Source organism: Phoenix dactylifera, chromosome 15 (genome assembly GCF_009389715.1).
Source record: "Phoenix dactylifera cultivar Barhee BC4 chromosome 15, palm_55x_up_171113_PBpolish2nd_filt_p, whole genome shotgun sequence".
NCBI classification, from domain to species: Eukaryota; Viridiplantae; Streptophyta; class Magnoliopsida; order Arecales; family Arecaceae; genus Phoenix; species Phoenix dactylifera.
In genome coordinates this window covers 1,506,006-1,526,469 of record NC_052406.1, presented here as the reverse complement: position 1 = coordinate 1,526,469, position 20,464 = coordinate 1,506,006, and the positions used below count along the sequence as shown (strand labels likewise).

Below are 20,464 nucleotides of genomic sequence, written 5' to 3'. Positions count from 1 at the left end.
AATACTACTGATTGATCCTAGAAGTTTACAATAGTAATGCTTGGGCCCCAAAAGTTTACTGTATATATATTTGGACCCCAAAGGTAAACTAGATTCACTAGTGGCTGAAATTTGATTCTATGAAAAGTAGCATTTTGATATATCAACATAAGAGCTAAGGACATAGCTATCATTACATGGCAAGCATTTTCATTCACTATATTCTTAAAATATTAGAGACAGATCCCAAAAGTTTAAAATAGTAACACTTAGACCCCAAAAGTTTACTATATATATATTTGAACCCCAAAAGTAACTTGGATTCACTAGTGGTTGAAATGTGTTCCACAATATTAGAAAAGTTATATCATTCTCGTCTATAGATATAAGAGACAAGGTTATAGCTAATACCAAGAAGCAAATATTTTCATTCATTATATTCTTAAAATATTAGAGACATATCTCAAAAGTTTACAATAGTAACACTTGAACACTAGAAGTTTCAAAAGTTACATTTAGCCCCTTCCCTGATTGCTTCATCTACGGGCACTTATAGGATGAAATCCTTCATGTTAACCCTTCCGTCCCACTTCCAGCACTCCATTTCAGTGCCAACAAGCCTCCTCTGACCGCATAGGAAGTAATTGGGCACCATGTTAACCCTCCTCAATCTGCAGACTTGGATCTTATTTTTCATATTCTTATTTTTTTGCATCAACTTGCTGATCACCTCTTTCGAACATGATAAGGATGGAGGGTCATACTATTAAAAAAGCCACATCCTCCTCCACTTCTTGTATGCTAACAGATTGAAGAAATTTGTGAGACTTTTTGCTTGAAAAATTAGTTAAACATTAGGAAGCCCCTTATCTTGTATATGGAGCACCTATAGAACTGGTGTCCGTAATTAGCTGAGGTCCACGAGAAGATCAATGGAACCCTCAACCCACAATTGTAGTAAACGAGAAGCCTTCGACTTTGGCCAGAAATTGAACGGAGCTTTGGCCGGAGATCATGCTCGAAGTTATGGAGGATCTCTACTTTTGGGTGGAGCTTTCCATATTCCTCTTTCTCCCTCCATTGTCTCCTCCTTTCTCTATCTTCACCGAACTCAACCAGATCAGGCCTCTCTTTCTCTCCCTCTGCTCTCTCCTCCTCTCTCTGTCTTCATTGAGCTCAACTAAATCAAGAAAACCATTGTTCAAAAAGAAAGAAAGAGGAACGGGAGGAGTCGCATGATCGCCACGTGATTTTTTTCCATTCCTACCTAAAACCTCTTGTAATCCAGACGAGAAGAGTATTAAGAGAATATGATAACTGAATTTATATCACGTGACAATCATGTGTTCATGGATCCCAACAGTGATGGACGCCTAGGGTATATTGCAACTAAAAATTAAGTTTAGGATCTAATTGAAAAAATTAGAAGTTTTGGATTGTAAATATTTTTTGTAAAAAGTTGAAGGATGCCAGTCATTTTTCCTTCTTTTTGTTAAACCATAGTGCACCCCCCTCTCCTCAAAAAAAAAAAAAAAAAAAAAAAAAACAAAAAAGGAAAAAATTATTAAGCCAATGTTTCACCCAAATTAATAATCAGAGAACTCATCTTATTATTTTCCTCTGTGATCAATATAGTCTGCCATATTTTACCATGCACACTCCTTGTGTGTTCGGGTAGGCCACCAAACCCCATCGTCCAGTTATCCAAATTCCACTCCATTTAACTGTCATCAGCTTTAGTAGTAGTCCCATAATAATTCCCGTCGCGTATCATCGGACGGCAGCGGAGGAACTGATCGGACGGCCCAGAACCATCGAAACCCACGATCTCGCTATCCGACACACGTGCCGCTCTTGACAGACCAAAAAAAAAGGGCGGAAACCACAAGGCGAGCGGGTCCCACATCCCCCACTAGCTCTTGGTTCCATCGAACGGAGGGCGGAGATTTCATCACCCACCCTCCTCTCCTCTTCTTCGTTCTCTCCGCCATCTTCTCCTTTCTTAACTCCCCTCCCTCCCTATCTCTTCTTTCGATCTCACCTTCTTCTGGAGGGCTAGGGTTTTGGCTCTCTCCATTCCATTCCCTTTGGGTTGTCCTTCTTCTTCGATCTCAGAGCTCCAGTGCCATGGCGTCAATCTCTGTTCCCTGCCCTAAGTGCTCCGTGGTCGCCCCGCATGCCGCGTGGCGTCAGAATCCGCAGCAATCGCTGATTCCAATGGTCTCGCCTTCGAAGCCCGGGAGCCCTATGGTCGCAAGATCCGCTCGGTTTCCGTTGCTGAAGGTCAGTTCTTTGTCTCGGTTACTTTGGTTTTTGCTCCATTGGATTCGGCTGTTGTTTGGGTGCCATGGTTTAGAAAATTGAATGAAAGCTTGGATTAGGCGATGGTTTCGAGGATTTTGAACTATTCTTAAGGGTTATTATTGTATTTTCTTTTTTTTAATTAATATTTCTTAATACCCTGTGACTGTGCCATTTACTGATGGGCGGAGGAAAATCTTCTGCGCTTGATTTGATAGTTGTTGAGTAAGCATTGCTGACTAATAGTCTACGCCATTTTCTTGGGCCAATAACTTGATTTGATTTGAATTCTGAATTCTTGGACAATTGAAGGAAACTGATGCTTAACCGTTCAAGTTAGTCTGTGCAAAATGAGATGCGTCTGATTGTATCTGCTAAATTGGATTAAAAAAAGTCGTTTGTCTTCCTTCTTTGAACTTTTACTTTCTTATTTTTCGTGGGAAAATCATTTGCTTTACGATTTTGGGTGAGTGTAGGAAATAGGACTCGGCAAAAATCTGTTTTGAGAGAGTTTCAGAAAAGAATTAATGAATGATTAATATTCATGTGACCTTAATATAAAAGTTAACAATATTGAACTTGAAAGTTTTGCATTAGAAGACCAACATTTTCTGTGAGCATAATGACTCAAATTTTGATAAGAAAGACTAAAATGATAAATTATTGTTGTGGTGGGTCAGAAGTAACTAATATTACTTTAAACTTGTCGGAGGATCAACTAATTGATGATTCTTTAGAGATTATGCTTTTGATCACACACTGAGTAGCTCATTGGTTTGCAAACTAATGCGTTGTACTATGGCTTGTACACTTGGTTTAATGTTGTATTGAATTATCTTCCTTATGAGTTAAGCTCCCCAACTGGAGCTGTTACGGCACATATATTTTCCCTAAGGATTTTAATGAATAAGACTTTCGTTTAGCAGAAGCAGGAAAAACAGATGATGGTTCCATGTTGTATATTATGCTCACTTGGTATAGCTAATGCTTGGGAATTGCTGTGATATGACTATGTAGGAGTTTTGGGGTGAGATTCTTGGGAGTGCAATTTTGATGCAAAGAGGGGGAGGTGGGAGGAAGGAATTTAAATTCATGATCAAGGGCTATATCTCAAATCACTGAAAAAATGCGACTAGAATATGTGCTGATATCCTAAGAAACCCGCTTGTTATGTGGGGTTTTCTGCTGTGAATGTTTTCTCTTTACACTTACTGTTGAACAAAGGTGAAGAGAAAAAGCTTGTGTTTTAGTCTTTCACATTAGCAAGCTAATGCTGAATGTGCACAAACCAGCAACTTGGGACTTGTCAGTTGCATTAACAAAGCCAATATCTACATCCACCTACACTTGCATGTGGTTGCATCTGGTTTTTGTCTGTTTGGTCCATTATTTGCATACTTTTGCCTCTTCTTCTCTTTTTGCTAGTGATTCTATCATGGCCTAATCAAATATTGCTCAACACTTGTAGAAACATATGCTCTGCAATCTCAATATGTTAATATGATTTTGTAGCAAGAATATGCTATAAATGTATGTGATAAGGATATGCATTTTCTGTTTGATGGTTGGGCTTATTTCTGTTTTGTGGTTGTGTTTCTTGAATATGGAAATAATGGGTAGATGCATCTCGAGTACATTTTTTTAATACTTTATTAATAATGCAAAATCCTTATGATGATAATGGGCAAAGACCAATTAAATACAAATGCTATATTGCTACCAGACATTTATACTGCCATTGCAGTCTCATAAACTTGGTGCTGTATCATCCTTGATCAAACCTTTTGCAGAAAACCTAGATCAGAAAAATTAATTTCAGCTTTTATTTTCTGTATCCTCTGCTGATTATTTCAGCAAAAGGAACAGAATGATGTTCCAGGAGGTTATTAATCAATCCCGAATCAATAAAGGTAAACTGGAAGAAAATAGAGAGCTGGAGGAGAAGAAAACTAGAGAATATTATTAATGTCTGCAAAGACTGAAACTAGTCCCCAGCAAATTCCTCTCTTTTTATAACCGTAGACTGCACTAGTACTCCAAATGGGTTCCTAGGAGAACTATGATTCTTCTTTCACTTGCCTAGCAATAAGAACAATGAAAAAAGTTCCTAAAATAGTAAAATTTGCACTCTATGCAACCTCACGTAAAAGACCATGAAAATCCTTTCAGGTCGCAGCGCGAAAGCTTTTTGTTGAAACTTTTCCTCCTCTTATCTGATTTTAGTATATTACTAGAGATTTCTAATTCTTCTGCAGGGATCTAATCGGTGTCACTCCCTCATTTTAAAGGCCCAGGTTCAGGAGGTATCGATGATCATAATTTGAATTTCATATAATAAAAAACATAGTCTCCTTCTGTATAACCATATTTTTCTTGTCAGGTTGGTGTTGATGGCTCTTCAAGTTCTTCTGCAAGGACATCAACCAAGTCAGGAAATTTATCATCAAAAGATAAAGAAGCTGATGCTCTGAAGGAATCTGCTAGCCAAACTGCTGCGCCAGATTCCATGATTTCTGCATATATTGCTGAAGCTTCCAAGCTTGTTAAGTAAGAATTTCAACCTCTGTCACTGTTTTTCCCTAAAAATGGAGAAAATTTAAGACTTATCTTGTTCTTCATGAAATAGACTATTGAAGACTAGTCCAAAAACACTTATAAATAGGATAAATGAAGAAAAAACAAACAATGAACAGGAAAAAGGAGAGGGTGGGATGGAGATTACCAGTCTCAAGTAAAGAGCATGAGAAATTTGAAAGACATGAAAACTTGTACTCTCAATTAGTACATGGATGGCAGTCATAGAGGTTCATATCACAACACATTCTAACCAGTGATAGATGTAATAAACCTTTTCCCTGCCATTGGATCACCACTCACTGTGGGAAGCTCTCACCAGCCCCTATGGCCTTGATTTTTGAATCCAGTTTCTAGGAGTACTTGCAGCAGACTATCCATCACACGCAGTGAGAGCTTACCTCAGGGAAACCCCTGCTAATTGGGTTTGACAGGCTTTCAGCATGGGACTTATATATCCTGGTCTTTCCTTATAGATGATCTGAAGCTGTAAGGAGAATGATCTAATGTAATCTGTAGATATAGTTGTATATATTCCTTTCCTTTTCTTGTCCAAGCAGGTTGGTGGATTCAAAAGATATAACAGAGTTGCAGCTAAAACGGAAAGATTTTGAACTTATAATAAGGAAAAAAGAAGCTCTGCCACAGCCATCTCCTATTGCTCCTCCTGTAATGATGCAATCTGCACAAGCTGTGCTTCCACCTCATTCTCCAGTTTCTTATGCCACTCCACCTCCCACAACTGCAAGTCCATCTCCAGCAGCCCCAGCACCATCTCTTCCTCCTGTGACAAAGGGAGGGAGCAACTTATCTCTTCCTCCTCTCAAATGCCCCATGGCTGGAACATTTTACCGATGCCCAGGACCCGGGGAACCACCATTCGTGAAGGTAATCCTCCTTTGGGTTCCCATTGGATTCTAAAGTTTTTGTTTAGTTCTGCACTTTGCTTTGTACACAGTTTGCCAACTAAGATGCTATTCATATATTACGTACATAGGTGCCTGCATCTGTAAATATGTCAGGCTTATGCATGTTACTTTCATAATGCACATCTTTTGCTGTGGAAATGGTGCATCAAATGTTGTGCATGTGCGTCTGGACTTTGTACTTATGCTTTGGCATTCTATTACCCATCTAACCGTCTCTATAACATAGGTTGGAGACAAGGTGCAAAAAGGGCAGGTTGTTTGCATCATAGAGGCTATGAAATTGATGAATGAGATTGAGGTAATCTTCCTGTCACCGAAACTTCATCCAATCACTGCACTTATGCAAAGTTTCGTAATATTTCTATTTAATTTTAATGCTGTTAGATGTAATTATCGCCTTTTGATGGTTTGGATTTAATGGTCATTGCATAGATGCATTCTCAGCTCGAACTCTCTTATCCAGAGAGATAATCTTTCTTTAATAGTTCTCTGGTGTCCTGGTTTTTCAGCTAGTACAGTGGTGACATTAAAGTGGAACTTCTAAAATACTACAGGCGCCTAAGTCGTATATGAACGTATTTTCTTCTTCTTTTCTGTTTTGGATAGTGTTAGATTGATTATTCATAAGAAAATGAAAGGAATAGTATGCGTAAATGAATACAATTGCCCTATTACCAAGGTCAAAACCTGACCAACTAACCTAATTTAGAGTTTAAATCAATTGTGAAAGCAATGGACTTAAAAACTTCTTGAGCAATGGACAGAAGTTTTAACTCTAGCAATTAATAAATTCAAGTCACATGAAACACATGCAGATTTAAATGCATGCATTGAATTCAAGCATACTGGATACATGACCCCCTTTACCCCTTTTTATCATGCAGGCTGATCAATCAGGGACTGTAGTTGAGATACTCGCAGAGGATGGAAAACCAGTTAGCATTGATACGGTATGTTTCTTTCGCATATACTTTCCTCTCTAAACCATTCTACCCTTTTATTCTCTTTCCCTCTATCTGAAATTCATATCCTCTACCTTTTGCAGCCCTTACTTATAATTCAACCCTGAAGGATGAAATATCAGTTTTGAACGCAGCTTAGGAGAATTTACTAGCAAATTATCTTTCATACTCGTCTAATTTATCATCTGTCTTCTATGGGTGGCAAGCATTTATTTCATCTAGAAAATAAATCATTGTGATGGGTAAAGGAAGATGGCGCAAGCTACAGGGATATATTTTGTTACTTTTGGCCTGTCACACCGTGCTACTGTTTGCGATTTTCAGCGACTTCCTCTCTTTTGGATGAAAGTTCTTTCTTGGAACTTAGAAGGCTTGGAGAGATGTTGTAATTCTGGTTTTTTCCCCCATCTTAGATTAAGCATGATGCATTAGTTAGAATATACATTTCAGTTCATGAAATCTAGTGTTGAGCCATGAAGTGAATAAGCAGGATAGTGATGTTCAAGATAAATGGTGTGCAGTGAGCTTAAATTTTTAAATATCCAATACAAATGAGCAGTTGATTACTTTCCAAGTTTTTTTTTTTAAACTTTAGTGTCATGCTACATGCTTCAAGGGCCAGGCAACCTTTTGCGATCACAATAGGTTGTGATTAGGTCTGCAAATGGGTTGAGTTGGATTGAGCATGCTTGATCCCGATTGGACTTGGTTTTATGTTCTCGTATTGATTTTGGACACAGACCCAAGGTCTATTAAAAGTATTTTACACCGAACGGGTTGTTCGGGTCGGATCAAGACAAGTATGACCTGGATCCAACCTGGAACATTCAGGTCCAGGCCAGATCTTCACTTCGGACACGTAGCTGGCAACTCAATAAAGCTCGTTTCTGGTTATAATCGGTGCTCAAGTAACGCAACGGTAACCTGTCTTCCAAAACAAATCTAGTTTTAAAGAGAACGTGACAGTTGAAAGGGAGCATTATAAGAGTTCGTTGATATCATCAAAATATATGAACAGGTAACGGCTAAGTCAACAAGAAGCATGAATGTAAGATTTGAATCTGCGAAAGCATACTGGATTCCACTGAGAAAAGGAATGTTGCACATACAAACTTGGCATTGATGGCAAGGGCAGACCGATCAAGAGTTCATGTTGATCAGAAGTCTATACAATATTCATGCTCTTAAAGTGCCAAAATAGATTTGAATAAAATAAAACTAAAATTTTTATATTTTGTATAGTTCGTTGATATCTAGTAACTGTAATACAAAGACGGTATGAGCATAATCCAACAGATGACTTCAGAAATATTATAACTGATTTTAACTAATTAAAATAAAAGTAGCATGATGTTATTTAGAAGAGTTTTTTATGTTTTTTTTTTGTATTTATACTCTTATAAATATCTGAAATTATAAGAATATCTTTACCAATTTACTAGTTGCATTTATAACCTTGTAAACTATTCTTTTTGTATTTATATAGTTATAAAAATCTAAAATTATGTGTATACCCTTGCAAATTTACTACTTATATGTATAGCCTTATAAATTATTTTTTTTCATATGTACCTTATAAATTATTTTTTTAATAATTATGTCCTTATATATTTTTGTTGAATGTATAATCTTAATTAAATGAAAGCAGGCATGTAAAAATAATAATTTATAAGAATATACATGTAAATAAACAATTTGTGAAAGTATGTACATGAAAAGAAATATATTATAAGGATATACATGTATATTGTAAATTTGCAATGGTATAAATACAACTTCAGATATTCATAAAAGTATACATGCAAAAATAATAATTTATAAGCATATTCATATAAATATTAAATTTGTAAGGGTATACATGCAATTTTAGATATTTATAAAGGCATAAATATAAAAGGCTGCATTCAAAAATTCTGAGTAAAATATCTTAAAGTACTCCTTGTTCTGTATTCTCAATTAAGGGTGCGCTCCATCACTAATATATTGATAGAAGGTGCCTCGTGAAATTTTTCATGACCAGATATTTATTTAAAAAAAATAAAATTAGAGTGTAATAGAATGATATATTATTGTAAATACTTTAATCAATAGGAAACACCCATCATATTATCCCTAAAGCCTAACCTTGTGCTTTTTGAGCAATTTTCTTGCCAAGCCTTTGGAATGACAACTTCTTAATCGAAAGATCAGTGCTGGACAGGTACTTGTGAATCTTATTGCCACAATCCAGCATCAACAAAACCCAATAAGTAAGGCAGTATTGAAGTAAATTAGACCCTGAAGATATAATAGAATCCATAGTGGATTAGCTTGTTAATAGAGTTATATATGTCACCACAATCAAAGCAATTTCCTTGGCAACCATTTGGCCATTGTTTGGACTACAACACGAATGAGGTGCCTGCAAACCATTGTACCGGACATTTTGACTTACAATCATAGAGCTCATGTAACACTTACATTATTCATGCTATATTATAAAAACCCATGAATCTTAGGACTCCAGTGACTTAGAAACACACACACAAAAAAATTTAGTACATTCCAGTGAGGGAGATTTCATAAACAATTAAGTCATGGTGCATCCAGTGCATAAAAGAACAAATAATATATTAGACTTACAAAGGGTCAAGTTGAGCCATTGCGCACCTTACACATAAAAGAATAAAAGCTGCCCACTGTATTTCACTTAACCTGAAGGAAAATAATTAATAAACAAGTGCAATTGGCAATTTGAGCCTGCAATTTAACAGCCATTTGAAAAAAGATCAGCAAGCAAGAGGACAAACAGAAAAAGGAAGATTGATACAAATTAGAAGACAGAAAAAAAAAAAATCTTACTTAATAGCCTAAAATTTCAAGTTATAGCATATATGTGAAATGTCCTTAATTCATACCATCTAAAAAAAGTTTTTGATTCCATCATAAGCTCAGATTTGAGGGACGAGGAAAGGCACAGGACTCATAGATAAGGAAGGCATATCTTCTCGTGACTTGGTTAACAAAGATACGATATAGAGATTAGAATTATTACTAGTTAATAATAATACATCATAAGTCTCTCTCCAACTTTAATGGGAAGGTTGATGATTGCTAGACTCGTATATATGATTCCCTAAAATCTCCCTGAGGAGCTGATAGCGGCCATGTTGGTTGTTGCGAAGTGAAACAAATGTAACTTGACAACCATAAGTGCTCCATATATGATGAAGTATTTTAGGATTATATGTTTTAGCTAACGGGACCTTAGCAACCATTACCTTTTAACTTATGACTTTCTTGGAGAAAGTATAGGCCTAAAGTAGCAAGGATGATGGTGGTGAACCAAAAAAAAATTATGCAAGAGGGAGGTGAATGCAGTTAAATACTCCTCCATTGAATTATGGCATAAGCGGCTTGGACATGTGAACGGGAAGGGACTTAACATTCTAGACAAAAAAAAAAAACTCTTTTCTATAAAAGATACGCCCTAAAGACTTGTACTCATTGTTTAGCTAGCAAACAACATAGAGTTGCATTTCATAAATCCCCTTCATATAGAAAATCATGTGTTTTGGATTTAATTCACACTGAGATTTGCACTATGGATGCTAAAACTCTTGATGATATTTTATATTTTCTTACTTTTATTAATGATCATTCTTGAAAAGTATGGGCCTTTGTTTTAAAATTTAAAGACCAGGTGCTCGATGTATTCAAACATTTTCATGCTAGTGTTGAAAGAGAAATGGAAAGACAACTGAAGCGTATTCGAGCAAATAATAATGGTGATTACAAAGGTCTATTTGAGAAATATTGTCGAGACATAGCATCAGACTTGTGAAAACTGTTTCTAAAACGCTTCAACATAATATTGTTGCCGAGAGAATAAACCGTACTATTTGTGAAAGAATTCGGTGTATGCTCTCGCATGCTAAATTACCTAAATCCTTTTGGGGTGAAGCAATGAGAAAGAGTGTGGTTTGGAAAAGATATGTCGTATGATCACTTAAGAGTTTTTGGCCATAGGGCATTTATTTGCATTCCTAAAGATGAGAGATCCTAGCTTGATGGCAAGTCTAAACAGTGTATCTTCCTGAGTTATGCACATGAAGAGTTTGGCTATAGATTATAGGTTCCAATTGATAAAAAGTTATCAGAAGCAAAGATATTGTGTTTTTAGAAGACCAGACTATCGAAGATTTTAAAAATGTTGAGAAGACGAAGTTTGTCACTAGAAATTATGTTGATCTGGGTCTAGTGCATCCAACCATGATAAATGATAACAATAGAAAAGATGTACATAAAGATAATGATAACACAGTTGATGAACCCGCACTTGACAATGATATGCTAGATGAACATGTTGAGCACGCCGCTCTAGAACCACTATTGTTTGCATAAGGTCCGATATTGCTCATGCAGTTGGTGTTATAAGTTGGTTTTTTTTTTAATCGTGGTACGAAATATTGGATAGTCGTTAAATAGATTCGCAGATTTCTCATAGGCACTTCTAGAGTCTGTTTTTGTTTTGGTAATAGTAAACCTGTGTTGGATGGGTACACAGATGCAGATATGACTGATAATATAGATTCTAAAAAGTCCACATCAAAGTACTTGATGATTTTTTAGGGATAGCAGTTTCATAACAATCTAAGTTATAAAAATGTGTTGCTTTATCCACTACGGGGGCTGAGTATATTGCAGTTATAGAAGCTCATAAATAACTTTTGTGGATGAAAAATTTTCTATAAGAATTAGGTTAGGAACAAGAGACATATATGCTTTATTGTGACAGTCAAAGTGTCATCCATCTCTCAAAGAGTCCAATATTTCATTCGAGATCCAAGCACATTGATGTGAGATATCATTGGATTCAGGATGCTTTGGAGATTAAGTTACTGTATCTTGAAAAAATCCATACTGATGATAAAACCTTGCCCATAAAAAAAATTATTGCTTGTAGAGAGAAAGTGAGCTTGGTGGAACCCCCTAAATGAGTCGGAAAGGGAAGATTTGTTGGTATGGTCCCTTCTCATGTGAAACCCACATTATTTGAAATTTAAAAAAAAGATAAGAAGGCAGTTTCAAAATATCCGGCTTGGGGCTGAGGTAATCGCAGAAAATCGGGCATCTCGGGGTCCACAAAAATAGTGGAGAAAAAAGAAAAACATAGAAGAAGAGAAAAAAGAAAAGGTGCTACTTTGTCGGATGATCGGATGATTGATTTTATCCAGACTTGGCTAAAATCTCAGTATGTTATTTCTGGCATTGAAAGCTACAGATTGAATAGTTTGGATCTTTAAAAAGTCTTCTCCATTGTTTATTTCAAGCATCAACACTTGGTGAGATCCATTCTCTATTTTGCTGTTTATTGTTGAAATCCTCCTTATTGGTGAAGAATATTCTTATTGTGGAAGGCAAGATTAAATCTTGTTGATATTTGTGCAGCCTCTATTTGAACTAGAGAGAATTTATTATAATCCTATTATTCTAAATAGTAGAAGTTTTGGCTGAACTAAGTTTCATAATTTTTTCTTCACATCGAAGGATTTTCTACGTTAAAAAATTGTGTTGCCTCTTGTGCATGGATTGCTTGATTATTTTGCTTGTTAATTGCTTGAGTAGAGTGCAGAGATTATTATTTTTGGGCAAGTGATATCCAATTTCGTTGCATAAAGAGTGAAAAAATAAGTTTACGAAAAAAGTCCCATGTCAGACTTGCACAACACCGAATGCATGCCTCAATTTTCATTAATCAAGCCCATCGTTTCTGTTTTGGCGACACAGGCTGATTGATAAGGGACAACAACTGAGATACCTGGTGAGAATGGAAATCGAGATAGCATTGACACTGTAAATATCTTTCCATGCATTTTCCTTAGCAACGATATACTCTGTTTCTTTTCTCTGAACAAGAAAAATCGATCCAGTTTCTTGTGTAGTTCAGGAGTCCGGACAATCTCATTATATGATCACAAGTTTTTTTCTTTTTCTTTTTTCACTAAACACCTCTTAGATTCTACGACTGATATTAGCTAGCTTTCTAGCAATTCTTCCTATAACCTACTTAAGTTCCTTTTGATGAGAAAGATCATTTTATTGCAAGACAAATCATTCCACAAGGCTTAGACTATATCTATAAAAGGCTTACTCTATAGCAGAATAATGCGATACACTCTTTTGTTGCTCCAAATCCAAAAGGAAAGAACAATAATCCTATAAATGTACGTCAATTTTCCTTATGACTCATCTAGAATTGCTTCCCCTCAAATACCTGGCCAAATTTCCAGTTCGCAGGAGCCACGTCATCGGACTGCACCATCTTTCCATCGCTCGTTGTCACTCGAAATGACAGGCTTTGCCCGAGCAAGTGCCGTCGAGTCTGCCAGTTTTGGCCCCAGTTCCTGGTCATGGTTATCCACCCGGTTCTCGACCCCTTCACCTGCATGGCTTTCACGTCCCCGGCCCCTCCCACGTTATACACCAACACCAAGATCCAGTCTGGTTTGCCCTTGATCTCGAACCTTACGCCACCTTTCTTGATGCATGGGACCCTTCGGAACCGCACCGGGACGATCCCGGCGTGGTAGTCCTTGGTGATCTTTGTGAACATCGGCATCGAGAGATCGAAGTGCTTGCGAGGAGGATTGCACCAACCGCCATTGTTGCCCGGCTTGGAAGCATTCGGGGGGCAGAAGTTGGTGGCGGTGATGGTGATGGTCCCCGGCGCGCACCACCGGGGATCGTTGACGCACTGGAGCTGGAAGCATGCACCGCATGTGAGGCCATCGTTGAAGAGGGCCGTGCTCAGTGCCGCCGTCTTGAGGCCGTAGCCTTGCTTGAAGAGGTCGCCGTAGCCGCATGCTCCCTCTGTTGGTCAGTGAGGGATGATGGTAAAGAAGAGGAATAAAAAGCTTGGCCACCCAAAATTTATTCAATTGAGATGAATTACAAAGTCAAATTTGAAGAGAAAGCAGAAACAAGGAGAACTTAGAAGTATTCAGTTCCTCCAGATCAATCACACGAAGAATAGAGTAACAAAAAGGTATTCGGTGATGCAGTGAAATCCGACAATAAATAATGCTGATATTTATCTTCTATGTGCGCAGAAAAAATCCTCCTTCCTTATATTGAACTTATAATTAATCTTCTACCGGAGCAAATGGAAGGTCTTCCATAATTCTCTAGAAACTGACAAGGCTTTGTGATTACATAGAAGACAGAAATCATGTCACATTATTCAAAGATCAATGTCAATATGATTACTCTTTATTTTTTATGCATACTAATCGATGAGATAAGATTGTAAAGACAAGTTTACCATGTCAATATATGTAACCACAAGAAGAATGCATTTACACTCCTTGGTTAGCGTTTTTTATGATCACCACCATGATGAGAATACTTTTAGGAATGGAAACACATCCCTGTCTGCATGATATACATGTATATGCACCGATACTCAAAATTAAAAAATTATGAAGACAAGACTGCTGAAGCAATTGTGATCGAATAAAAAAAATACCCATGCATGGTCTTTTAGCACTGCTGGGTCAAAGTAGGTTACGTCTAGTAAAAATGAACACAGACCAGAAAACCCTTAGATCAGTCAATCACGTACACGCAAAAAATGTACTCCACCATGCTCAACTCCCCCATAGATATGCTATTTAAAAAATATATATGGTAAAAATAATGTCTATTATGAAAATAATATGACTATAACAATAACTTTATCTCCCTTCCTCGGATCAAATACAAAAAATCAAATATTGGCTCGTGATTGCAAATATATTGATCCTTTTTGGAGCAAAACAGTGGTTATATATTGGACCAAGATTTTATATAAGGATAGAATGCATAAGCAATATATATTGAATGAAGACGATAACGCACGCATGGTTTCTTTGCCGCTCATGTCACCATAAAACGTCGCAAAAGCGTTATCCCATCCATTTTGGGAGGCCACCCCAGAGGCCATCAGAAACATAGCCATGCATGCAACGCAAGCAATAGCCAAACCCATCCTCTCTCTCTCTCTCTCTCTGTGCGTGTGGGGTGGTGGTGGGGCTCTAGCTTAGAAGGTCGGTATATATAGGCCAAGGCTGGTGGCAGAGGGGAAGAAATCAGGCTTGCACTACATAAAAATAATTTACTATTTGTGCAGATAATTAATTAAGAGCAAAGTTTTGATAGATTAAATTGGGATGCAGTGTTTAATTTGCTAAAATAAAGCAGTATATTAAAATAATAATTTACTATTTGTGTGGAAAATAAATTAGGAGGAATGATTTGCTACATTGAATGGCGGTGTTTAATTTTGAATCTCCCGCATTAATTAGCAGCATATCTTGGATTAGATACAAATGTATGTTATAAATGGAATGTATTTAATAATTATCTATTTTTACTTTATGCATGTACCTGAATTTTTTTTTGAGTGGAAATTTTTTGTGCATCACTAAAAAACGAAAACTAACCATGCATAGAATTTTTTATAATATAATATATTTTTTTTCCTTCCACTAAACTTTCCAATCATTTTTATTATCAACACATTAATTGTTGGAAGAAATACAGGCCAGATTTTTTTAGTCTCCTACCACCTTGGATCATCTTGATACTAAATTGAAGTTTGAAACTTTTTATATCTGCAGAAAAATAAACAAGATGTAAATTATTAAAAATCTAATTTTAGTACTTCAAACACTAATTTTTCTTTTTTGAAGCAAATATAATCTAATTAATTTTCTATTTGCCACCACTAAATATCATGTAATCATGTCCGGATCCACACGTAGTCAAACTAAGAATCGGTGATACGGATATATATACATATATAAATCTTTTTTTTTATACTATCGCTTTAAATTTTACAGAGGAGAGTGCAACAAATTCAATTTTACATACTTTTTTTCATTTGGATGATTCAATCATCGAGATACTAGCAGAATTCCAACGATCAATCAAATTTCATATAGTTGCAAAGTTTCATATGCAACTTATTTTGGAATCATAATAACAATTACGCAATCAATATTTAATAGGTTTAGAGGAAACTGCCTTCCTCTCGTCTACGAGAAGAAGAGGGTCAACTGCACATTTTTTTCTTATTGAGTTCTTGCTTGCTTGCTTGTAGATCCAATGTGCTCAAGATAAAAGGATCGGAAAGCACATGTAGAAACGATAAACAAATCCTTGCTTGTTGTTGAACTCTTCTTTCCCAGAATTTAATTAATAGCGTGCTTGAGAATAATGTTGGGGTGGTTGAGCAAATGTACGATAACCTTAGACCGGCTTACCGTCACAACAGACGTCGCAAGCGTCAATGCCTTCTTTCCTTGATATAAATTAAGACTGTGGTTAGGTGGTGCTCGTCGTTATTAGTTTACTTCGAGTCAATTGAGCCGGTGGTCCATTTTGTTTTGAACCAGGGGCGAATCCATGCTTTCTTCTCTATTTGCAATCCAAGAGAAAGAGAGAAGCTCTGAGGGAGGAGTAGTGGTTTCTTCACCATGGGGCCAGAACTGGTAATTGCAGGGTGGCTTGCATCTGCTGCAATAAGTCATCTGCTTGGCTTGGCCATCTCCTACATAAAGGAGCGGCCCGTGTGGTTGAGCATGAAGAAACAATTGAAGAAGCTACATGCTGCCCTTCAACGGATCCAAGCAGTGGTGGAGAGGGTCGAGAAGTTGCAGGTCATCAATGGCCGTAACCCGGCAGAGAAAGCATGGCTGTGGCAGCTGAAAGATGCTGTGGACGAGGCCAGTGACGTGCTGGATGAGTTGGAATACTACAAGCTCAAGGAAAAAGTGAAGAGTGGAGGAGAAAAGGTGCGTCCCACTGCCTCTGATTACACTAAGAAAATTATCAGGTGTACCGCTTTTGCCTTTAAACATGGTACGCATCTAAAGAAGAAGTTGAACCGAGCTGTCAGAAATCTAGATCATGTTGCTGATTCTGCTGGAGATTTCCTTAGACTTCATGATCTGTCGAACGAACAGGGAGTGAGGAGACAGCAACTTATAGCTCCTGAGAGTGGCTACTTGGTGACTGAAGACAAGGTGTTTGGGCGAGAAAAAGAGATGGCAAAGATAGTTGGGTGGTTGAAGATGCCTGAAAGCTGTGAGCATGGGTCCAATGTTAAGAATGTCAGAGTTCTCCCAATAGTTGGTGCGGCTGGGATGGGAAAGACTACTCTAGCACAATATGTCTACAGGGAAGGCAAAGGGAGTTTTGACCTCAGCATGTGGGTCTGTGTTTCCAATAATTTTGATGCGGCTGGCATAATGAAAAAGATCGTTCGGGCTGCAACTAGAACAAACCCTCAAGCTGAAGAACTGAGTACGCTTCAAGAGATTCTTACAGAGAAGCTAGAGTCCAGTAAGTTTCTGTTAGTCTTGGATGACGTGTGGAATGATGATGATAGGAAGAAATGGGAGGATCTGGTGGCTCCTTTGAAAAATGGGAAGCAGGGAAGCAAGATCTTGTTAACAACTAGAATGAATTCAGTTGCAGAAATGATTGGTAAAGTAATGGAGGGAACTGAGGAACCAGTGAATTTGCGAGGCATAGAATGGAATGCTTATCTCTTACTTTTCAGGAGGCATGCATTTGCTGGTGTGAACCCTGATGATCATGGAAAACTTCAACGGATTGGCGACCCAATAGCGAAGAAGCTATGGGGGTCTCCTTTGGGGGCAAAAGTTGTGGGAGGAATGTTGAATTCTAACTTGAACTTTGAGTTTTGGAAAGAGGTCTTGGAAAATGGCGTTTTCAATTCAATACAGAATGAGGACTTCCAGCCAGTACTGAGATTTAGTTACATTCAGCTTTCACCACAGCTACAGCGTTGTTTAGATACTGTAGTATATTTCCCCAAGACTATCTGTTTGAAAGGGATGAGTTGGTCCGTATGTGGATGGCCGCAGGGTTAATCCAGCAGTCTGAGGATAAGAAGAGAAGGCCAGAAGATATAGGCTGTGAGTACTTCGATAGTCTATTACGAAAATCTTTCTTCGATTGGGCTCTCCACTGGGTTGGTACGAATACCACATACTATGTCATCCATGATCTACTACATAAAATGGTATGCTCTGTCTCCAAGGATGGATGCTTGGGAGTTGACTACAGCAAGCCAAACCCAGGAGATATCTCAAATCATGCTGCTTAGATGAATCTTTCTTTTAGCGCTTAAAGTATCAGTGAACTTAGGAAAGTCACTCTGCTATATTATAGACTGCTTAAAGTATCAGTGAACTCAGGAAAGTCACTCTGCTATATTATAGACTTGAAAGTAAATCTCACAAGTTGTTCTCGAAGTGCGCCGTCCGATGAAGCAGAAATATGCTGCGTATTTATTTTTTACTTCAAAAAACAAGGTCTTATGGTGTGTATCTATATAGTTTTATGAGTTTTTTCTTTCTTATTTATTAAATCAATGCCCTAGCATACACTTTGAGACTCGATATCAATTGCAGCTAGGAGTTGTTTTAGATGTTTCTTATGCATGAGGTATAAAGATGTCTCAATCCTACACAGCTTTTGCAAGCGCTTGGCATCTGAATCAAACTTTTATTGCGGAATCTCAGAATTTCATTTTCTTTTGCACCCGCTAAAATCAATTTGATAAATTTCACATGTTGTTTTTAATATGCAGAACGCGCTGGATCAACAAATTTTAATTCTGAAGCATGTAGAAGAAATCACTCAATAATCATGTCTCTCTACTGTGAGTTTGCCATTTTATTGACATTGCAATACAAAGCGAGGTTGTTTCTGAAGCAATTGCTCAGACCAGTCTGTTGGTTTTTGAATGGAACAGTCTCATGGAAGATGGGCATTTGTTCTTAGGCATATATTACATAAATGTATAACAGTGTTTCAGGTGAAGTAGCAGCAATGTGTACTAAACTTTAGCCCTGGCAAGCTCATGTAAAATACGACCTCCAAAGCTATGTTTTTGTTTCTGAAGGTAATATCTTAAGTCCTTTTGGTTTCAAATTATTTGTAATTCCCATTTTTTGTTGATTTCAATACTTAGGGGCCATTTGTTTGCCCATAATTCAATTGCACGCAATTCAAATACAAGCTGCAATTGAAAATGTTGCATTTGAAATTGCAGTTGCCAAAACTTGTTTCTCTTTAATGGTTTGTATTTGAAAATTGCATATGAAATTGCAGCTGTTTGGTTGCACAATATCGAAAGATATTTACTAGTCCTACTCCTACAAATAATCTAATAAGGTTACCTCCTTGAAAACAATAAACTGTCATTTTGTTATTATAATATAATAATTAACATTTTATTTTATGATTATAATAAAATAATGATAATATTATTAGATTATTATACGATAGATATTATAGTAATTATATTCCTCCAAAATAATATGATGTTATAATAATTATATATAACATCATATTATTTGAAGATTGCTATCAATTGCGAGAAATCTTGTAATTAAAACCGTTGCCTGCAATTCCTATTATAAGATTTTGGTTCCATTTTTGCAGCTCATATGCTTATCTAATGCGGCTTCTGAGGAGTCCTTTCTAGCAAGCTAACAAAGTCTTTCCTCCCTTCAAATATTGGAGCTATGCAGTCCACTAAAACTCCAGTCACTGCCAGACCTGCCCAGCTCTGTAGAAAGATTTAATTATCCCTCACTGTCATTTGATGAGAGCACAAAAGTGCAATCATCGTACCACTTTAATTAGTATTATAGTTAATTTTTAATGATACAATTAATGAATTAACATTGTATTTGTGTTTGAGTGCAAGGAATCTAAGAGACCCAATAACATTGGGTTTGAGTCCAATGCCCGACAGCCCGAGCTCAACAAATTCCCCAGCTGCCATACAAGCATGAAATCCTGCGCCATCCATCAGGTCACCTACCAAATCAGTCCCGCATCAAGGCCCCGCGATCATCTCCTTCTCGGCCATCTGCCCAGCCAATCATCAACATCTCAAATAAATCCACTCCGTCCGCATCGTCAACGAGTCCTCCTAGCATCTCACGGATCACGCCATCATCACAGCCGTCCATCTCATGATCGGATCAAGCTCCCACACATGTGAAGCATCAGCGCCTCACAAACCGCGCCCAGCTTCATCCTCCCAGCGATCGCGTCCGGCTCCACCCCTTCCCGTAATCCCATTCTTCAAGCGGTGAACATCCATGGATCAAGCTCCCTTCCGATTTCAAGCCGTGATCCAAGCTCCCAGCGATCGCGTCCGGCTCCTCCCACCTGCCCGCCTCTCAACCGTGGTCCAAAGAAGGAATCCCGAGCCGGAATCCCAGCATCCCACGCTGCTCCATCGATCACGGCTGACCCCAGCTCTTCCGCGATCAAGACTGCAGCTCCTTCGCCTCAGCCAACGTCCCAGCCGTTCGTGAAGCACACCATCCCGTGATCCACTCCTTCCGACTGCAAGCATCCCATCCCTCCGTGGCCCAAAGAACAAAATCCGGCTCCTTCCGTCCGTGATCCAAGCAACCCGGACGATCGCCTCTCCCAGCGATCCCGTGTCCGTTACCTCCTTCGCGCGCTGTCCGCCCTCTCCTTCCTTGCGTCTGCCATCATTCACGCCCAAGTCATCAGGATCCATCACCGGCTGCAAGGGGTGGGGGCGATCTATAAAAGAGGAAGAGGAGAGGAGGCTCGAGGGAGGGGGGGTAGCCGGCGGGGTCCAAAGAAGAAGAAGGAAGGAGAGAGCTCGGTGGGGAAGAG

At 38.0% G+C, this 20,464-nt stretch overlaps 2 protein-coding genes across 4 annotated transcripts; one reads left to right on the top strand and one right to left on the bottom strand.

The window, feature by feature from the left end:
* The first annotated feature begins 1,949 nt into the window (after positions 1-1,949).
* Positions 1,950-7,314, top strand: LOC103718185 (biotin carboxyl carrier protein of acetyl-CoA carboxylase, chloroplastic-like). 3 transcript variants are annotated; one of them, XM_008806888.4, is made up of 7 exons: positions 1,950-2,262; positions 4,569-4,583; positions 4,661-4,827; positions 5,415-5,742; positions 6,010-6,081; positions 6,668-6,733; positions 6,829-7,314. In XM_008806888.4, the coding sequence occupies exons 1-7, from the start codon at positions 2,107-2,109 to the stop codon at positions 6,850-6,852; spliced, it is 828 nt and encodes a 275-aa protein (XP_008805110.1). In that variant the 5' UTR covers positions 1,950-2,106; the 3' UTR covers positions 6,853-7,314. The 3 variants fall into 3 exon arrangements, with proteins under 3 accessions (XP_008805110.1, XP_008805111.1, XP_008805109.1); XM_008806887.4 differs by having other exon boundaries at positions 1,952-2,262; positions 4,536-4,583; XM_008806889.4 differs by lacking the exon at positions 4,569-4,583 and having other exon boundaries at positions 1,951-2,262.
* A 5,433-nt stretch (positions 7,315-12,747) lies between these two features.
* LOC120113236 (expansin-A23-like) lies at positions 12,748-14,757 on the bottom strand. Its single transcript, XM_039134043.1, has 2 exons — positions 14,624-14,757; positions 12,748-13,597 (listed from the first exon to the last, which is right to left on the bottom strand). The coding sequence occupies exons 1-2, from the start codon at positions 14,751-14,753 to the stop codon at positions 12,978-12,980; spliced, it is 750 nt and encodes a 249-aa protein (XP_038989971.1). The 5' UTR covers positions 14,754-14,757; the 3' UTR covers positions 12,748-12,977.
* Positions 14,758-20,464: the final 5,707 nt, after the last annotated feature.